The sequence below is a fragment of the Falco naumanni genome, chromosome 3, assembly GCF_017639655.2.
Source record: "Falco naumanni isolate bFalNau1 chromosome 3, bFalNau1.pat, whole genome shotgun sequence".
Lineage (NCBI taxonomy): Eukaryota > Metazoa > Chordata > Aves > Falconiformes > Falconidae > Falco > Falco naumanni.
The window spans coordinates 40381911-40403750 of NC_054056.1; the positions used below are offsets into that span (position 1 = coordinate 40381911).

General features: G+C 38.2%; 1 protein-coding gene across 4 annotated transcripts in view; it reads left to right on the top strand.

Annotated features, from left to right (window-relative positions):
- Window positions 1-21840, top strand: part of ABCA13 (ATP binding cassette subfamily A member 13) — a 199311-nt gene that overhangs the window by 14751 nt on the left and 162720 nt on the right. For 3 of the 4 annotated variants that reach the window (XM_040588025.1, XM_040588022.1, XM_040588023.1), the window contains exons 4-14: window positions 3736-3887; window positions 4753-4781; window positions 6399-6562; window positions 9381-9496; window positions 10564-10697; window positions 12462-12626; window positions 14165-14367; window positions 15408-15535; window positions 19315-19409; window positions 19651-19827; window positions 20310-20515. In XM_040588025.1, the coding sequence (XP_040443959.1) occupies window positions 3736-3887; window positions 4753-4781; window positions 6399-6562; window positions 9381-9496; window positions 10564-10697; window positions 12462-12626; window positions 14165-14367; window positions 15408-15535; window positions 19315-19409; window positions 19651-19827; window positions 20310-20515 (1569 nt within the window). Of the gene's footprint in view, window positions 1-3735; window positions 3888-4752; window positions 4782-6398; window positions 6563-8987; window positions 9002-9380; window positions 9497-10563; window positions 10698-12461; window positions 12627-14164; window positions 14368-15407; window positions 15536-19314; window positions 19410-19650; window positions 19828-20309; window positions 20516-21840 lie in introns of all 4 variants that reach the window. The other variant, XM_040588024.1, reaches the window with a different exon arrangement.

Consider the following 21840-nt stretch of genomic DNA (forward strand, 5'->3'; position numbering starts at 1 on the left):
CTGCTGCTGTTTACTTACTGAACGCATACACAAGTAAGTTCATGTAGTCTTCTGCTCCAGAAAACACACACTGAAGGCTCTCCGGGAGGGTAGCAGTACAACTAAATATTTTTGTTGGCACACTGTCTGAAAATTGCTTGTCTTGACTGTCCTTGCAGCTGGTTTTGAGTCTAGTTTCTTATCTTTTTGGCAAGATGGTGACATCTTCCTGCAATTTTGTGTTGTTTGTGTTGAATTAAGAAACTAGTGATCTCTCGTAGCATTCTTATTAGGAGCTAAATATCGTCCCCTATTACCATGTTGAAAATACGTAAGACTCCTTAAACTTAACACAGATATTCAGTAAATAGAACCTCTGTAATATTTTAAGCTGTTTCATAAAATGGAGCCTGATAACTAATATCAGGCCTATCGTGATTTCCTCTTCCAAAGGAGGTTGCTCCAAGAGTAACCAGAGCAAGGGCTGTGGCAATGATAGCAAAAAAGGGCATGAGTGGCAGCTGGCTGAGATTTGGTCCTGCCCTGGAAATCCCCATAAAGCTAATAGTTTAGAAACAGCATGTCCAAACGGCTGTTCTCATTTGTTGAGAGGCTTGTTCTTGGGAGTGTGGTGTTTCTATGAGTTTCTCAGGTTGCATGTGCTGTCTTCTCTTCTGTAATAGCTGGGCCTTATGCTTCTGTCTTAGTCCTTTTTCCATACTATAAATATCTACACCAACTTGCTTTTCCTGGCACTTACCCTGGAGCTCTTTAGAGCCACCATGCTCTGAGTGCTGCCAGGTATTTTCTTTGTTTCTAGTCTGTGTACCCTCTCCAGTTCCACCCTGTGTAGTCTGTGAGACCCCTCACAGGAGAGTGGCTGGTCTCCCCAGCCCTCAAACCCACAGATGCTGAAAGAACATCCCAGCTGAGCTGCTGTCCTGCTCGGTTAAGGGACAAAGCAGGAGGGCTAAGCAGGCTGCTGCTGTCTCGCACAGCACCTAGGGCAGTACGGCCTGAAGCCTTCTTAGTTCAAAGGAAGCTTTATAGCTGTCAACAAAATATTGTAAAGCTAAGTGATGAAGAGCAGACAGTGTTTTTCCTTACTTAAATTGTGGGGTGAGAGAGTTCAGTTTTCCTCTTGTTTGAAAAAATATTGCTAAACAGATCCCACTTAGCTATTACATTTGCTACCTACCTGCTCCAAGAACCACCTACTGCTCTGCTCACGCAGTGTGAGGCTGAATGGTTTCTGGGCTGGGATTACTCACAAGAGATTCATATTAACAGAAGAGATTAACAGTCACCTAACTCAGCCTGTGTTGTCAGATGTGCTTCTGCTATATATCAAACAGGTGGCTATAACACATAAAATTTGGTGCCAAGACCAAAAGGGTTGTTTTCTCCCCCCCCCCCCCCCCCCCCCCCCCCCCCCCCCCCAAGCTCTTCATCAACCCAAGCTTTGCAGATCCAAGATGCAGCAGAGTCAAAAGATGCAGCAGAGTCAATGATGGGGGAAGAGGAGAGGCAGTTACTGGCTCCCTCTGTCATTGTTACCTGTGCAGCCTGCTGCTGGCAGGGAGGCTGGGGGGCACCTGCAGCCCTGGAGCCAGACCTGAGCCCAGCCATATGCTCCTGTGTGGGTAAAAGTGTCCTTTTCCCCCAGAGCATTATTGTTTGCAATGCTTCTAAACCAGGGACAGTTGTACATGGGGATGCAAGGCTTATGTCTAATTTGGAGGGAAATCAATGTGGGTTGAAATAGTGCCTTTGTGCTCCACTTCTCTGAATACTTGTATTGTATTAAGGTGTGATATTTTGTAAGTTTAGTTGTCAATTTAAAGTTCATCAAGTATTTAAAAAAATAAAAATCCATGGCAAATCCTGTGGAAACTGAGCCAGGGTTGTTTTATTTATTTTTTAAGTTCTGACTGGATCTGTGTTTTAACCAATGTAGTGGTTGTTATTCTGGTCAAGTGCTGGCCACCTTTTCATGCTCAAAAAGCGCAGTGCTAGAAAGTTTTCAGTATGTAGTTAGCGTTCCTGTTCTTTGCCAAATACCAGTGTTTCTAGCTGTCTGAAATTTCAGGCAGTAGGTGTGTTGGTAATACTGGAATTTATGTGGTGGTTTTCAAAATCAATAGCTAAAGCCTAGCTATTAATCACCTAAAAAGCTGCCCTTTGAGCAACAGAAACCTGCTTTTTAAAACTCCATTTAAAAGGAGAAAAAAAAATGTGGTGAGGAATTTTTTTACTTTAAGCCGTTGAAGTTTGAAGCTGGTGAAAGAGTTTTCCAAAATCCTACTGGCTATTTGGCAAGCTGGGATCAAAATAAGCTGCACTGAAACAATCAAGAACTTGATTGTTTTAAGATTAAATTTTTTTCTCGTCTCTTAGTCTAAAGTTGCAGACAGCTTGGTGGCTGTCTAAACAAATGAGGATCAGGGAGGGAGGGAGAGAGAAATGAAAGAATCAGAAAGCAGTGGCTGATTCTTTGGTTTAGGAATCTGTCTCATTAGATTTTTCTTTACTAATAAGTAAGAATTGTGCTGAAAACTAGTATTCAGATACAAATTTGACAAGAAAGGAATGTAACTCATTATATTTTTGTAACTGGTGCTTATGTGACAGTTAATTGTGCCTATAATGAAAAATAGCAATGTTTTTGCTGCACAAGATTTCACTTTAAGATCCTTTGAACTTCCTATAACATAAAACAGAATTCAACTGCCTAATGACATGCTAAAGATGATTATTCCATTGTTTATGGTGCCTTAGGAGAGTCTAAGTAATTTTGTCCTGTAAAGTAATGTTTAAATGACTCTTTGACTTCTGATTTCATTTTATTGTTAGGAAATTGTTGTGCTGTCGAGTAACCACCAGATGGTAGTAGGATAGAGATAATAGTGATAACAAACCAGGGCTTTAGCTGTAAGCTAAAATCAGAGGAAAGCCAGTAGTGATAATTAGACATTATTTTTATAGATTCTTGTGTGTATTTGAAAAAACAAGTTGTCGTAGCTCAAATACAAACTGTATAGGGTTTCCTTACAACAGACACTGAAAGTGTGTGAGTCAGCATAGGGCAAAAATGTGTAGCCAGAGATACCATTCTCACTTTGCAAGTAGAAGGGTGCCTTGGGGAGCATGTCAAGTGGAATGTGCGTGTTTGTTAGTGTGGGCATTTTTTTTGCTAAGGTGGTGGAATTGTTATCATAGTTCTGTTGCTTAGTAAACTAACTAAAAAGGAAATGCCAACTTTCTTCAGGGCCCAGAAAGAGGGACTTAACCTGTATTTGGTGACATTGACCAGCTTACCTGTTCTGGTTGCAGTGTGTTGCCTTACCTGCAACAGGAAAACTTGAACTTCAGGGTACAGGCTATCAAAGAACTATGACTTGGACTCATGATAAACCAGGGGAGAAAAGTTAAGTGTGTTCAGAAACACCAAAGACTTCTTTGAATGTGTCTGTCTTTGGCTGCTGCCAGAATTGTTTTACTGGTGTAGGTGAGTGGCTCCAGCTCAGAATTTTTAAATTGCTCTCTTTCCTGAGGTTTTGAGACTTAAAGCTGCAACTTTCACGCTAATGAATTTAACTAAATGAAAGTTGTGTAAATGTGTAATAATTTTTAAAAAAATCAGAATACTGCTGTGAGTATATACACATTTTCCAGCTAAAATTTCAGCTAAAAAAGCTTAAAACTTGCTTCCAGTTTGTAATTACATCCTCTGTTCCATTTATTTCTGTAAAAAAGTACTGCAGGCATCCAAAGTGGTCCAGAGAGATTCACAGGACCTGATTTAGACTTCATGAAAGAGGTAGAAGAACTTGCAAAGGGATTTATTGAGACCACAGAGAAAGCGATGGCTCTGGAAAAGCTATGGGAGGAAACTTCAAAGTTCTCAGGTAAACTGTGATCTTTCTAATAATGAATTGATTTGTCTATCAGGTAGTGATAAACCATCAAACAAAGGAACACTCTTAAAAATAAAATGAACAAACTAAAATTTTAGTTAATCTGAAAAAAACCCTACTTTTATGATTACTATTACTGTGGCTGCCATAAAATTATCAGAAAAAAAAGTTAGATTTCTAAAACTGTGCCCTTGTTTTCCTACTTGGTAGTTAACAAAATACTGGGAGGGGAAAGGTTTAAAGCTAAGGATTAATAATCTAAGCACATGGTTACTTGGTCTAGCATGCATTCAGAAGTAATTTATCAGGCTTCAAGTCTTTCTCCCCAGGTTTTTCTGTTGTACTGGAGAGTATAGGGATGGAAAAATCTCAGTAGCTCACACCTGGTGACCTTTAGCAAACAAGTCACTCTCAATAAAAAAGTGAGACTTCAAAAACCAATGTCTATTGTTTCTGCTCTGTTCCCACCCATACTGCACAGCCTTGCTGCTGTAGCAGGTGGACATTTAAGGCATATTACTACTACCCTGCCTTTCTGGCTGAGTTTTCAAATATAAAGATTTAGGTGAAACAGTCATTTTCATGGCTGTCTGGGAGCTAGTACATTCATGTAGTGTTTCTTTTGCCATACTGAGAAGTGAATGGTAAACAATTTCTTTTAAATTATTTTTGTTACAATAGTAAAAGTATCAGAAAGCCCAGAAAATAATTTGGATCACTTTCTAGGTTATTTGTTGTTTCACATGCCTTTACTCCTGTAGAAATGCCCTTTGTGCACTACTTGTTACTGCTTATAAAATTGATTATTCTGAATTTAATAATGCATCTCTGTGAAGAAAAATATTTGATTTTACAGGGCTCCATAACATCACCACTTCTCTTACTGTAAGTATTTTTACAGTCTATTGCTAAATTACAGTTCTGGATATTGAGGCATCTTTATTATAATGGTCAGAAATTTGTAACCTATCAAGTTATAGTAAACTATCTTTAAAAAACAAAATTGGTGTGCTGTTGAGGTAAAAAATTATGTCTTGTAAATTTGATAGAGGTTCACTGGTTTCTAGATTACTGATTTAAACCAGTCCAGGTTGTTAATAGCTAATATCCACAGCTATTTGAAAGCTAGTTGTTCATTAGGAGCAATTTCAAAGTCCATCCACTAGACTTTGTCTAGCTGTATAAAATCATATTACAAAATGTCTTGCAAGGAACTCTAGTGTGTACTTACCATTAAAAAAAACCCCAACAAACAAATCAACAACCCCCACCAAAAAAAAAAAGGCAACCCAAAACTTAAAAAAGAACTGCAGTGAGATTGAAAAGATGAGCCCTTTGCTTGGGTGAGGTTACTTTGAATTTGAATTTGTGATATGGCAAGTAGACTCAAGCAGGGGTGTAGGAAGACAAATATGCAAGAAGTAACATGATTCCTTCCAGAATCTGTTTGGCAGTTTGTGTGACATGATTTGGTCTTTATGCTGTCCCTAACGCATTAGTTCTTTCACCCTTCTGTTCTCAACAGAAAAAGGAAGGCTGAATGGGCACAGTAGTGGATCTCCATTACCGCTAGTTTTGTAACTTTCACAGATCACTGTTTTCACTTTAAAAATAGTTTAAAATTATTTTTCTCCATATTTGGTTGATTGTAACTGCTACTTCATGGAACTTAGGTTTCCATTTTATAACTTGAAATTAGATATCATTTTTATAGTAACACTTTTAAATTGCTCATGATGCTTGATTGAATGGACCTGTATCAATAAGAGATTACATTTCAGAAATGGAATATAAAATAATAATAATGTAATTACAAATATTAAGAAAACAGTTGAAAGCAGCCTATCATTATTGGTAACAGAGCTTGTATACACAAGCTTCTTTTTGTATAAACCATGCTCATGTTACTATTATCCAAAAGACCTCTAGTGAAACATAAATTTAGAGAAACAAAGACTGCATAATAAACAAGTGTGATAGAACCTATGTTTTGTGTAGGCATCTGGTAATGTAGTTCTATAAAAGAGTGATTTTTACCCCAGTCCGTTCAAGAGCTGTTCTTATAAATTATTATTTCACAGCCCCCCCCACACTCCATAAGGAGCTGTGAGGCAAGAATTGCATGTCCCTGGCAGTCCCCGGGTCTTTATACCGTAGACTTAGAAATTCATTAGAGGGCTAAAGAGCTCTTTGTGTTTGAGATCTCAAAGATAATTCTTCTTTTTGGCAAAGAGTTACCCTTCTGAGTAGAGATTAACTTTTTTCCTAGATCCATTTTCCATCATAGTAGGGAAAGGCATCTGAAACAAAGCTGTCATAAGTTCAAAGTACCACCAAAATAATGTGGTGAAATACCAAAGCTAGAGATGCATTTCCACTTGAAAAAAATGTTTTAAATGGTTTAAAATTCAAGAAGGCTGGGGTAGGGGAAATAACAGGCATCTACTACCTCTTTTTCCTGTTAATGGAAGTGTTTTGTGTAAATGTTTTCTTCACATAAAGATGGATTTGAATGAAGTGGAGGAAATGATTTCTAGAGCAGAAAGCCTGTACAAGCAACCATATTTCTGGAACTTTCTGCATTCACTCCCTTACCTTGAATTGGATAACTTTTATACAGAAGATGAGTTAGCTGCTGTAGCACAGTTTCTAAAAGTTATTCAAAGGTAAGTACTTTTACATTCTTAAAAGTGCTCAGTTTAAATATTTTACCTGCAATTCTTGTTCTTCTCACTGGCTATTTAATAAAATAAGCATCCTTATCAGTGTAAACAGGCTGAAACTTTCTTTGGTTTATCAGATTCTGCTTTTATAGAAGCATAGTAGGAGTTTTAAGTCATTCTGATTCCTTCATTAACTGTATTTTTCATCTCTGTCAAACTCAGCAGAGATTCTTTAGGAGTGTCCAAGAAGTAGCTTTGTGTTAGCAAGGGCTATCCCATCACATAATTGGGCTTTGAACTTTGTAATGTGCTTTGGGAGTCTTTGAAAGACAGAATATTTATATATGAATTTAAGAAAATGATAGTTTGGATTCTAATCAATTTAATATGTATGTAGCACCTAGACAATATCAGGAAAATTACTCTATTTTGTTTCTCAAGCCTCTGGTTATCAAAATTACTTGCTGTCTTGCAAGAAGTGAAGCAGTAAGAAAAAAACCAGAGTGTATTCTGAATATGAAAGTTTTCTGCCTCAGGTAAAGGACAGCTGGATTCAGAGAAAGACCTGGTATCAAAAGCACAGACTAAGACAAATATCTACAGGAATTTCCAGTAAAATAAGGGGATTGTTAGGAAAAAGTCAGAAATATATTTGCCAGAGTAGGCAGTTGGCTGTAGTATGTTGATAGGTAATTGTCATTGTAGTCAATTAACATATTTATAAGGCTAGAAGAAGCCACTGAATTCAGCTGCCTGTGCAAGACTGGCCATGAACTTCACCAGCCTTACCCTACAAGGAGGCAGAGGCTCAAAGACTTTAAATGGGAAATTACTGTGCTGATCTGTCACCCTTTAGCATTCCACCGCCTTTTTCCCCATAAAAAAGATATGAATTATATGATTGCATTTTTTTTTTAAACTGGGAAATAAGTCTCCTTTGGTGACAACATGGATTGCAACTGTGTTGGGCCTAGATTTTTTTTAAATCTTTTTTCTCCTTTATGCCCGAGTAATTTGTAACCTTATTCCAGCTAGTTTTCTGAACTATTAACATGCAAAGCTGTATTAGCTGTGCTCATAGTACTTAAAATTTCAAAAGCAAAGGTCTTTTCTGAAAGATTTGCAAACTGAGTCTGAATGTACCTGAGGTAAAACAGGAACTTGATTATAAAGTTATGGTTATTGTTTTCTTCTTCAGCAGTGGTAAACAAAGACAACAACTTCTACTGGCTGCTGTGCTGGGTCACGTTATTAATCTGTTAATATAATCTCAGCAGTGATTTCTCTACCCTGAGCCTATAGCACAGATAGAGGGAGAAGGGAAATAAAGTGGAGGGTGTTCATGGTTATGGTGTTTTTCTTCCCACATAACTGTTACACATACTGAGACGCTGCTTTCCAGGAAGTGGCTGGGCATCTGCCTGTTGATGGGAAGTCGTGAATAAATTCCTTGTTATGTTTCATTTGCATGCACAACTTTTCCTTTACCTGTTACCAGGGGTCCTCAAACTGTTTAACCAGGAGGCCGGCACACAGATGCAGTGGCAGGCAGCCATCTGCGGCTGCTTGATTTTCCCCCCCAACCCCCGGTGGGGGGACGGGGCAGGGGGTTCTGTAAATACCGGGGGCCGGGTTGAGGACCCTGGGAGGCTGTATCCAGCCCACGGGCTGTAGTTTGAGGACCCCTGTATTAAACTGTTATTGTTTTGATCCATAAGTCCTCACCTGCCTTTTATTTTTTTCCTGTCCTATGGGAGAAGGGAATGAATGAACAGCTGTGTAGGTGCTTAGTTGCCAGCTAGGTTTCAACGCACAAGAGAACTAGTAAGGGCACACTCAGATGTTTATGTTTGGGCTTTGATTTTTTTATAAGACTTTGATGCCCCTCGATGACCAAATTTGCCATAATCAATTTAGCAAGCAAACCACAAAAACCAATACTCTCTTCTGGACTAGCTTTGTATTACTAACATACATTTCTAGAGGTCGTGTCTCGGGTAGAATTTAGTCAGCAGAAAGGTACCCAAATTTACAACTTCCCCCACTTCCTGGGCCGTACCATGCTTGCTGTGTCTCTGAGGTACTTAAAAGAGACTTTTCACATCTACTTGGTGAAGTTAAATGATGTTGGGGTTTTTGGGTTTGTTTTTTCTTCCTCTAGTGTTGGAAATTGCTGATCCACTCTAACAAAATGAGTTTCTTATTTGCATACCATAAAAAGAATATAGGAAATAACTGGTAAATTTGACATAAGCTTTATTAAATTACAACTACATAAGCAAGGAAGTTTGTTTCACAGTGAAGGTGACTGGGACTTGTAAGAAGTTCAATAGATATATTTTTATCAATGCATTCTGAAATATGTTTTGTTTAGTTTGTTGTGAGAATAACTGTTCTGTTGCTTTAAAGGTTCTTTTTTTCTCTGCAGACTGAAAGTAAAATGTAAGTATTTTGTGTCCACCCTGCCTTGTTATGGGGATAACTGGGATAATGCTTGTTGGTGGTTTTGCTCTCACTTTGAACTCTTTTTCTCTCTCTCTTTTTTTGTTTTTGTTTTGGTGTTGTGCTTTTTTTTGTTTAAAAGAACATTGGTCCTTTTACGAGACATTTCTTTAATGAAAACTGAGTGAAACACTAACTGTAAAATCTCAACTTGTGTTTTTTTTCATGAAAAGTCTAATTTGAAAAAATGTTAATTTTTCAACAATATAACCAACTATTTTAATGTGCAATTGCTTGAATGTCATCTTTTTCCACCAGGCCCTTTCAGTTTTTCTGGGTGTATAGGAAGCTTGATTTTTGGTTTATGTTTCACTTTCAGTACCTTACCATCATTGAAGGATTTAGCTATGATGCCATTGGACCAAAATTTCTATGAAGTGGTGAAAAAAGCACTGAATCTAACTGCTGCATCGTTACAGGATAGTAGCTTAGAAGGTAAAGAATTTGCTTCAGGCTTTCTTTGAAGTACTTTGTAGGCATGCTGGGAATATGTGATAGCAGTAACTGAGCTTCTGCCAAATTCCTAATGTAAAAGCTCTAAGAGTTGACATACATTGCTGTAGTGCTAACCTATTTCTTTACTGATTTTTTTTTTTAAAAATGTTTTTAGGTTTAGCTTAAAGTTTTAAACCTGATGTTTTTTAAATGCTAATAACTAAATTTCATCAGAAACTTTGATAAGCAAAGCATGTTGGTCTAATATATAGAGTTTAGAGTGATCTTTCAGTGGTGAATTTTGGAGAGACTAAATCACTACAAAGGACAATTTCTTCCATTTCATAGAAGTATAGCCTCTTGTTTTGGATATACTTGTTAAGCATTATGGCTGTTTTCCTTCAAGCTTCATTCTTCTGTTATCGTAAATTCTGCTGAAGGGCTATGTTTCCCCATTTGCTACTTGAGTGTGGGAGGTGAGTTTAATTGGAGAAAGTAGGCTGGCCCCAGGACAACTCCTCAAGAAAAGGTCAGGAACATGTTTCATTGGCAAACTGTCTGGTGGCACATGATTAGATTCTAGGTGCAGCTGTCTGCTCTGCACGGAAGGTCAGGCTAAGAATTATATGCAGTCTAAATCCCATTTCACCTGTCAAAATGAAGACTGAAGTGGTACAAAGGTGTGTGTTGGAGCCCTTACACAGAAGCTGGACTTGAATTCCCTGGGTCTTCTGGTATTCTCCTGGTGTTCTCCCTCTCAGCAATGATTCATATCCAGCCCATACACACATATTTGCTGTCTACATGCAGAATTAGACACACAGTTCAGAATGCCACCCTGCTGGCAATGGCTCTGCAGGGGAATCTCACCATTGTTATGACCTTGCCATACTACTATTGCAGTCATGGATTTTATCTTAGTGAAATTGGTGTTTAGGTACACAGGTGTTCCCACACCCCAAAAAAACTAGAAACATGGTAATTGTTTCTCGCCAAGTATGAATCATCAAGAAACAGAATGAACAAAATGCAGGGGTGATATAAACAGAAGTTTTTCTTTCTTTCAGGTTTTCAGTATAATCTTTCTCTCAGGGATGCCTTGTGGAATCCACATGCTGTGAGAGCAGAACTCAAATCCAGGTTTGGTTTTGATGATCTTCATGTTGAGAAGCTGCTAAGTTATACAGCACAATTAACAAAGGTAAATCACTTGAAAATTTCAGCATCCTCCTCTTATCTTTGTTTTGACTTATATCCTCAAGGGATGTTTTTATGTCTTATGAAAGCTTCAGTTACAGTTTAGATTTGTGAAACAGCTACAAGACTGCTAAATATTCTGGATTCATTCCCATCAAAATAAATGTATTTAGCTTCAGCTGAAATTTCTGCACATGAAGATCCTGATAGGTCTAGTTGTGTACATTAGTGAATTTATGCTGCTCTGAAGTCACCATTGAGCATGGCAAAGTCCTGAGCTTATTATGCAGTCCTGTAGAGAATTCTGGTGTTTTCTCCACTAAGTTTTTAAACTAAGTCCTAGATTTGAAGCTGCCTGGATTAATTTGGCAGGTAACACTTTTCATCTGGTATGTTGGACAAAGAATGCTTGTCTCTTCTGTCCATAAATTAAAACACATCAAGAGTTCTTTCTTCTCAGCAGTGCAGTCTTGATATGAATATATTTTGACTGATGAATTGTCTCAGTGGAGCTATTCAAATATACCAGTGATGTGTCAAATTTTGAAGGAAATCTCTTTTCTCAGAGAGCGCTTTCTAACCTGTCTTCTAGACCAAAGTGATCTGTTATGATGATCTGTTTTGAACTGCAGAAAACTTGAAACGTCTTCCACATTTCTACTGAAGTCCACAGTTTTTGAATAGAACATGTCGGTATTTATCTGAAATATGTTTGTTCTTTGACAGCTACAGTCTAAAGTTGTAGTCCAGAAAAGCTTGTAATGAAAATAGCTGATTTACACAAAGAGATAAATTATAAAAAACCCCTTGACTCAAAAGTTGAAGCATTTTAATGAAAGATCAGTGATAGCCAGTTTGATCAACTGAACTGAATTTGATTGCAGCCTGGTAGCTATGGTTGGCTATGTAATCCCAGGGAACTCACTTGTTAGCTGTTTAATATCTTGATATTGTGTGCTTGTGTTAAGGCACTGGAGACCATTAAAAGGTATGAAAGGAAATATGAAAGCCTGGACAATACCTGTTCTGAGCACTTCGATTCTGTATGTAGTGTCCCTGCTTGTTTGGTGTTAAAACATCTGCAAAACTTTTAAATTTTCTAGTCACAATTGAAAGGAGTTAAGATGTAAAGGGTCTCAGAAAGATATTAATGGGGAGAATTAAAATATGCTGAATTATTTTTGTATGCTTTAATATTTGTATGATTTGGAATAATAAATTTTTCAACATGGAATTTGGAAGTCGGGGTATGAGGAAAAAAATCTGGTGTTATGGCCACACTGATGAAACCTACCAACTTCGATTTAAAACTAGTCTGCTGCATGTAATCCTTGGTTGAGATGTATCATTCTACTGAATACTTTTTACATCAGTAATTTTTATACTTGTGAAGTTGCTTTGATATATTTATTCTAGTGTGGGTGCATTGTATCATTGTCAAGTTAGTTCAGCATCAGCGTGCAAATGACTATAGAAGTAGCAACACTGGTGCAGACACATGGTGAAAATTCCTTGCATATACAAGCCTCATCATTCTGCCTGCTGTTTGAGCACCCTAATGGGGCCACTGGTATTTTAAACAGACAGCACTCTGCACGTGGAGTTCTTTGAAGAAGCACTCATAATATAAGGCTGGATTAAATGGGTTTTGTTCTCACCAAAGGAAGCTATGTGATACTTTTTTTTTCACCAGATAAGTAAGTTGATAGCAGAGATAACACTCAACAGCTCTTTTGAGATACTCATTAATTTCTTATGTCCCTGCCAGATTCCCACAGGAGAGACACTGGAGCAGTTTGTGTGCTCTGCTCTATCCACTGTGATAGAAGATGAAGCAAACAAAGAGAATAATGAAGAGGACTGTATTTCTGCATGGCATGAGGCCAAATTGTATCTTGTTCGTGCTGTCAGCAAGCTCAGACTTTATGCACAGGTACACTTTAATAAGTTAATAGATTAAATTCGTAATGTTTGCATGTAGACTGTCAACAGTAACTCAGTTAAAAGATCTGAGTTGTCTATTAAATATTATTGTTGTGATTTTTTTTCATCTTGCTAAAAAGACAAAGTAATCCTTTTAAAGAATTGTTACAGTAGAAGTATAATCTATCACCACATGTCCACATCATCAGATTTTCTCATTAACTCAAATACAGGTTTGAAATCTAATAGGGAATATAGTCAAATATAGTGCATTGCAGAGGCCTGACAGAAGGAAGACCTATTTATTTACTGTCCCCGTCTGAGCCTGAATTTTGGGCAAAACTGAAAGCAGACTACAGGCCTCCACTGATATATTGTATAATTTGTTTACTTTTAATTCCCCTCCACTATCTTTGGCAATAGTGGTTGAAGCATGTTGAAATGATGACAGTAAAACTCCAGCACAGTATCTTAAATTTCTGCTCTGGAAGAAGAGCTTGGCATGCAGTCTCTATGATGACATATGTGTAGTTGCATGGAGAAAAGGATAAACCATTCAGGTGTTTCTGAAGGAAAACACTTTCCTAGCTGCACTAATGCTGGTGTTTGTTTTTCCGCTGAAATATGGTTGGTGAGGTTTTTTTCCCATTAAAAAAAAAAAATATCAGTTGTGCATTGAGCTTCTCTGGAGATGTTTGTAATATCACCTAAAGAAAGCATGTAAAGCTTATCGTGTATTTCCTCAGAAATGTAGCCTTTGATTTCTATCTTGATAAAGGTTTCACTGATGTATGATGGCTTGAAGTAATAATTTAATGTGATTGCCAAAATGAATGCACTAATTTTATTGTAGCTGTAGGAAAATCCAGTAATAACTTCAGCCATGATTTTAAAACTTTCCACAAGACCTGACACCCTTATAATGGCAACTTGAAGCACTGCTGACCACTGGGAATTCCCTTGGTGAACAGGGTATCTCTTAACAGTAAAAAATATGTTAGAACCACTTGGCATTAAAAAAAAATAAAAATGTAATGTTTGTGGAAAGGACAGCAATAGGTTTGGCCAGGCCTCTGTATCCCTTATTCTAGTCTACACAATAAAAGCATACGGGCTCCTTCTCCATCTTTTTGTGTAATGGGACCCCAAAAATGTTGAGGCTGCTGCCTTTCATTATGTTGGTAGTGTAGGCAGAAGTCCTGTAAGGGAAGGCAAGCCAAAGTAATTGACTGTGGAGGAGGTCTGCTTTTGGCTGGTTTCAGTCTTAGGCCATCTTTTCACCATTCCTGGGTCTTTGGGCAAGGACAGCACAGCACAGGACAGGACATTAGTTCTCTGTATCATATAGCATGTTATGTTGCAACTTGCAAGTTAGTCCAAAATATTGAAAATCAGCTCTTGTAAGGCCAGTCATTTCAGAGTCTAGACACATTGCTAGGGAGAAATTTTGCTGTCATTTTTTTTTTTTTAAAGACATTCAAATTCTGTATATTGAATAAATAATGATTCTCTAAAAAGGTGCTTTCTGTTTTGCATTCAATCTGCCAGGTATTTGAGCAATGGTTCAGCAGCAGCAGGCTCTCTCAGAAAGTCCTTTTGGAATTTGAAAGAATCATAGCTGACTTAATGCCTCAGTTTCTAGATGACAGGCAAGCCAAGAAACTTTTTTTTGAGATAAATACCCTGATCCAGCAATGGAATGAGAAGTCGGATGCTTACTTTTCTGAAGGATATACTGCATCTCACGATCTGTAAGCTACACTCACCTTTCTGCAAGTTGTCTTACAAAATTCAGATCAGCTTGTACATTTAATTTTCACATTACCTTTAACTGATTTCTGATTTTTGTCTCTTTTGTGTTTTTATTTTTTGTTCTGTAATCGAAAATTTCTTAGAATTTCAAGTTGCCCATTTGGCTTATCGCTTAATGCAAATGTAAGCAGTTTATATGAAGATATAGCCATACATTCTGCACTTGTTCAGAATGAAGCAATCTCAATCTCCCTGTACAGTATAGTTATTCTTTTAGCAGTTGGTCACTGATCTAGTAGAAATCTATTTTGTTGCAACTTTGGAAATTACTTCAACTCCCATTTCAGGACAAGTTTGTAAAGATTGACTGTGTTTTAATTTCAGGTATTCTTATTCACAGCATATGTTTTAAAATAAAATCAAGACAACTGTTCTGGGTGATTTTTGCAAAGTAAAGTGTTTTAAGAGCTCTGTTTCCCCATGTATAAAAAACCCAAAAGGACTCGTTAAAAATGAACTGGAAGGTTCTACACAGGACTTGAAAGTTGTAGGTACAGGGAGTTAATGTTTGTATGAGTTGGCAGAGCCTCATGAAGTCTGTGGCAGAGCACAGGAACTGATTGATACTTCCCTCTTTCTAACTGCACATCGGATGACTTGCATTGCTTCTGGGAGTTATAATGTTGGTCTCAATTCGGCATTGCTTGTAATGGCTCTACTTGTTCATATCAAAAACTCTCCTTCATTGGAGGAGATATGATCCACGCTATACAAATCAACATCTGAGGATAAATCTGAAAGATACAATCCATTATCCACTGTTAAGAGACTGCAGTCAAATTGTTCAATAATTTAGAGTACATTTTGGAATTCAGTTCCTTTTTTTAAAAAGGAAACTACTATACTGCTGTTGTTGTAAGAAACTGCAAAGTAGATGATATAGTGACTGCACAACAAAAAAGCCTCATAATTTGTCATCAACTTTACCTTTTTGTTTGTAGTACACGATGTTTCTGTGCTCTATCTCTTTTGATTGCAGAATCATGCATCTGGAGAGAATGCAGTCTGTACTTCAGGATGTACCTCAATGGCCTGTTACAAAGAGATTGCTTCTGGTAGATGGAGCTATAAGGAATGTAATAGCGCAGTATTTATACTTCACTGAAGGTAAAGCTGCATGGTGGTTATTCATTACTGGCACTCAAATGGCTTCCATGGAATAATATGGGAAATGGATAACATTCCTATCTCAAGGAAGGCATTTGGGCTTTAATACATGTCATGCTTAGATATCTACAGCAGCTTTTAAATTCCTAAAATTTTGCTTCTTGTAGTGACAGTAGAACACGACATAATACCTGTTTTCACTTCTCATATCAGGAAAAAACAATTTCCTTAGGCATGTTATCTGATGTTGTATGATTCTGTGGCTGTTGTTTAAAGATCTAACTCAAGAAAAAGAGCCTGCTTAATAAAAATTAAAATCATCAATGCCTGAGAAGTTTCTCACACCATCAGTCATGCATGTGTGAACAAAAAGTCTTAGTTTTAGATTTAGATGCATCTTGACTTTTCTGGCTGGTCATTGCAAGTGAAGCAAAATGCTGAGTTGGACATACGTTTTTCTGATTGCAAAGTAAGGGTTTAACTGAGGGCTGTGAAGCACAGAGGCAGGGTTCTTTTCTCTCTATGCTTTTGGACACAAAGCTAGTCTGATGGTGAAGGAAGTGGAAGATGCCATTCCTAGAAGACAGGGGACAGTACTGAAGAACTTGGGGCAAGTGGAGGTGTATTTTACAAAGAGCTGGAGAACTGGATCTGTTTTCAGCTGTTTGACTGAACAAGATGAAGTGGCTCCCATAAAGTTCTTGTAAATATGTCGGTTCAGCAATCATGACTTTCAGGTTTGGAATATATTTATAGCATTACATGTTGTGCTAGGACTCAGATTGTGTGATGCCAGCACCATTGTACCCAGGAGCTGGTCAGCAAAGCAATCATATTACAAGGTCCACACACATCTAGAATAAAAAAAAGGGGGGGGGACACACGACACGGGGGGACGGGGGACACAACAAGTTATCTTCCTGTGAAATCTTGTAGTGGAGACCCGCAATATTATAATGTGGGCATATATAGAAAGAACACTTGTATTAGTTGTAATTAGGCGTGTGAAAAACATTTTGGTCTTTTTGGGGACATTGATAGTCTTGAATTACTTTATATGGCTTTACACTAAAGAAGAAAATATATTAAAAGTACAAATTTTGTCCAAGATGCCACTGAAACTGTGCAATTTTGTTCTTGATTTCTAACTCAGACGTCTTCAGATTGCAAATAAAACCTTGTTTGAAGATCACTGTCGGAAACTGACACAGACTGTGGTGCAAGTTTTGTGTATTTTAGTCCTGTGCATCGTTGCTAGGGGTAAAGATTGTGCAGGTCACATTACAGCATTGGTGATGACAGCAAAAGCCCACTTTCCTTGGGTTATGTTGTATGACATATGTATGCTCCTTGCCTTTAATGGCTTTATAGCTGATCACTCTGGGAATTTAGTGAGCAGTTCTCTTGTTGATAGGCAAAAAAAAATATAGAATCCAGCACAACCTTTAGTTGTATCAGCTAACTGAACTAAACTGTAAATTCTCTTTTAGCCTCTAAAAATGAATAAGGACTGAGTGCACAGCAGGGAGCAGATCTCTTGAGAAAACAAGTACTCCTTCAACATAATTTTCCAAAGATGCACTTTTAAGATATTTAATATGAAATTTGATTGTTTATCTTCCATGTTAAGGTCATTGGACCAAAAGGTGTAATTTTTGTCTTGTGGGTTTTGTTTTATAGCCCATGGCTGCACGGAGTTGCTACCACTAGTTGTATTATTGAATCCTGATGTATTTGCCAAACCTACAAGACCCCCCTGGAACTTCAGGATAGTTTCTGCAGTCTTGTTTTTAGGATGGGTTGATTTTGAAGCCTGCTACACAATTTTGCCTATATACTATTCCTTTCTTCATGGTGGTGGAGTTAGACTGACTTCTTACAGCTAGGCATCTTCCCTGCCAGTTTATGTGGTAAAATACTCATATCCACCCCCACAAAGGAACATACAGGAACAATGGCAAGTGAGAGATTCCCAAACAGTACCATGTCACAAGGCTGGGTCACTTTACAGACGGAGGGGTTTACTGTCTAGGGATATGGGACTCATGGGAAGCAGGGAAAGAGTGTTTGGGACTGTACCACACTTAGTATGGGAGGTTTGGAAGAGGAACCAAAGTGGTGGAGTGGAAGTGATCTAGGTGGTTTGAGAGGAACAAGTACAGGAAAATAGAAACAAGGTGATGAAAGGGGCTGCTCACATATAAACAGGCTGCTTGGTTAGTATGCTTGCCTGGCCATGCCCTGCACCTGACCACTGCAAGCTGTCCTGCCTTCTTGTTAAAACTTAATTCCTAACTCTTTCCCTGGGTGAGGACTCTATTCTGTGTGCAAGTGTGTATGTATGTGGGTCTGTGTGAAGCAACTGAGGTCAGACCATGGGATGTATAGGGGCCCATAGGAACACCTGGAAGAACTGGAGTGAGTGAAATCAAGTGCCAGCAAATGGGATGGGACCTGTGTGTCTGTGGTGCCAGAAACTAGAGTGAGGGTGGGCATATCAGTATGTGGCTGCTAGTGAATAGCAGGCTGGGCTGGCTGAAGGGTGGGTGAGGTGACCTCGGGGCTGCGGAGGTGTGCACTTCTTTGATAGTGAGGAGTCATCAGCTATCAGAGGGACCAGGGGGTTTAGGCAAACACCAGAGAGACCATGGGTCTGAGGATTGACTCAGAGATCTGTTTGTGTACCTCCTATGTGTGAAGCACCTGAGGGACCAGGACTAGCTGCTAGATGGCCTGTGTATCCGAGAGCAGTTATTGCAGGGATCCACTCTGTGTGTGAGCAAGCTCATCTGTATCAGAAACTGGAGCAGGGCTGCAGCCTCAAGGGCTCGTATGCCCAGGTGCCAACAATGGGGAGGGAGACTGGGATCCAGGGGCAGCTGCTGGGCAGACTGTATATTTGAGCCCAGCTGCTGTGGTGGATCCACACTGTGTGTACACTGTATTCCCTCTAACAGACCGCCATGCTGACCAACCAGGCAGGTGAGCAGGGTGAAGCTGTTGGTGCTGTTTGTGTGCGTTGGTTCGAGGTGATCTGTGTGGCCAGCCATGTTCATTTACTGTTTATGTGTTAGTTTGTGTGCCTACCTGTCCAGACTTGCTGCTGGTTGGACCTGGGGGCATGGACCTATTGCAGCCTCACCTCTGTAGGGCTGCTGGGTTTGGCAGCTTCCTAACATGACCTGGTAACATTTCTGTGGTTGTCTTTTTTTTTTTTTTTGAGAAGGGGGAGATTAGTTTTGCTTGGGAGCTTGAGGAATTAGTTCTTTCCATATTTCAGAAGAATTTTCTGGCTAAATCAATAGTTATATATGGAAAGAATCCAAGTTTATTTACAGCATTCAATAGCTAGAAGCCCGCACAGGACCTCATTTCCTTTTCCTGAAAATCATGAAAGCTCACTGAAGTAATTGGAGCTACTCTGATATAACTGAAAGGGAATAGCGTCATGCTTTTGCTGGTGTAAGAAGACTGGTCTCTTCTTTCTGCCTTGTCTTGATCAAACTTTCTTAGTGGTGGTGCGGGGGGAAGTAGTCTTTGCTCCTTAGAAGTGCAGAGTGCAACTGTGTGCATATTTTGTGCAAAATGATGGAGTGCTTTGGGCAGAGTTGACATCTAAACCAAAGTGGAACCTTCGTGCCTCTGTAACTGCTGTATTTTTAAACCATGTCATGCACAATTTTCCTTCCTAGAAGGATGATTCCTAATATACTGTCTCTGAATTACTCTGTAGGTTAAATATTTTCTTTATGTGGGGTGTGTGGGGAAATGTCTTACAGAAGCTTTGCATAGCCTGGAAAAACTGATTCCCTTTGCCCAAAGAGATGGATTCATTCATCTAGACATCAGAAAGCTCTTTGTGGAGCTAAAACAGGTATGTTGTTATTTAATGTTTGTATATTAATTTGCATAAAGCTGCAAAGGCTTATTTTAAGGGGATAAAAAGTATGTGCTGAATATTTCACTTGTTATTCAGCAGCGTTTTGGTCCAACTTTACTCTCTACTTTTTTGCCTTTTGACATTTCATTGTGAGAATTAACATGGAGAGTGAATTAAATCTGTTCCTTCACACCAAGTTCATTTTTAAAGTGATAGTATATTCATTAAATTTTAGATGTTGATGAGTAATGCTTCCTATATATGCAACGATATGCTTACAATGTTTGAGAAGACCCTGAGACTTCCACAGAGCTCAGACAACATTGACATTTTAGCAATACACATGTGCCCTGGCAATGGCTCAGAGGTGACTTTCAGGCTAAGTACCCAGGTCCAGTCACTAAAGGAATCTGTAAGTATTTCTGGTTTGGGGTTTTTTGTTGGTGTTTTTTTTGTTGTTGTTGTTTGTTTGTTTGTTTGTTTTTGGGTTTTTTTTTTGTTTTTTTTTCATGTTGAAAGCTTTCAGTGCCTTAATTATATTACTATTACAAAACAAAATAAATTAGCAGGGGTTGTAGCTTACTACTTAGTATTTGCTGTTAATAAGTGGATGGGTAGCAAATAATTATTTAAATAAACTGATTATAATGTGCTTGGCAGCAAGGGACAAGTGGTCCTGCAGAGTTTCTTGAGTAGCTATGATATTCTAGACATGTTAAGTAGCTGTGGCTTCAAAAAAAAAAAATAATTGAGAAGGTTTGAAAGACTGCTTATTTAATCCATTTTATGTTGGTTTTTAATATAATCAGTATTACAAATCTAAGAAGCAGGGCCAAAGTCTCAGGTGAGTTTCCCTTTTACTGGTTTCAAATATTGCTTTCTTTCTTGTGAAAGGTCCTGCTTCTGCAAAAAGTAACTCAGGGACAACAGAGCCTGCCAGATTCCATAATGGATGGTTGTTTGGGATGGCAAGAAATAGAAGAGAAGCTAACCGAAAATTATGCTTATTACTGTGAAAATAATCAATTGCTGAACACAGAGGCACCATCTGAGGAGGGTGTCCATTTCAGTTCTTGTCAGGAACAGCTGCTCTTTTCACTGTATGTATCTTGTATGCCTTCTAATACATAAGGATCCTGACTGGTACCCTGCTTTTTCTTTTGATTACCACCTAGTGTTAACAATTTTTTATAAGCACAAACAGGAAGGTAGAGGGTGATTTTTTTTTTTTTTAATTTTTTTTTTTTTAGTAGTAGTGGTATTTGGGAGCATAGGGGTGGAAACAGGCTGAGGATAGGCAGGTATCTAGGATTCTAAAAGTCTATTCTCCCTTTTTATCTTCTCACATCCAAGCATCTTCTGCTGCTTTTCAGCCTGCTTCCTGGTACATACCTATACCTCTCTGGTACTGTGCTTCTCAGGATGCTTGGAAACTTGGATCTGGAAGACTCCTGGGAGACACAGGAAAACGTTAAAGAGAGGGTAGCTAGGAAGTACACTAGGAGGGGTATTACAGCCTCAGATTGCTTTCTGAACACATCAACTGATCACTGTTTCTCTATTTTGCCATCTTTCTATTAAGTTGATTGTAATTTGCAATGACTCAGTAATTCTACTGATTTCAAGCTTTAATAATGTTAAATCAGAGTATATTAGAGACAAATTCCTTTATTGATAAAGTGCTTTAAAATAGGATAGGATTTTATTATTCTTGCTTGGCAATGTAAAGCATGAGCATAATGCGTTTAATTGAAATTGCATTTATGCTGGACAGATGTCCTAGGTCACAATTTAAGCATGTGTAGAAGATAACTACATTACTTAGGTGTATGAGAAACTTAGGTGTATGGACAGAAGCATTGGCTATTAAAGCAGTAAAACTATTAGGTCTAAGCATTCAAGAATCTGTCAGAAATTACACAAGCTGCGTTGGCAGTAGGGATTAAATCCACAGATATTAATAACATTTTGAACATTAGAAAATTTATGTCATTTTTCCTGTCCCTTTTGCTGTTGGTCTATGGTTGATTGCCTTCCCTCCCTTGGTGTATGTAAATGATTATGAAATAACCAGGAGGACTAGTTCAACATCTCCTCCTTTTTGAGCATCAAAAAACCTGATAGAACTCAAATGCCCTTAGGAATAGAGGCTTGTGTTTAGGTAACATTGAAGAGCAAGAAAAGCTCAGTGCTGTGTTTATATGAGGTGTTTTGTTGTTTTTTTTGTTTGATTGTTTTTTTTTTCAGGGAGAAAGCAATCATTTTCTTTAATGCAGAGGTGTATTTCAGAACAAGAGAAAGCATTTCTCAGTAATTTTTTTCAATTTCAAAATGCTACTTTTTGAATCAGAGCATTTTTTTGGAAGTTTCTTAAAAGGCTTTTTAGATTTATCTTTTTTTAACGTTCACAGACCTGTGTAGTAAA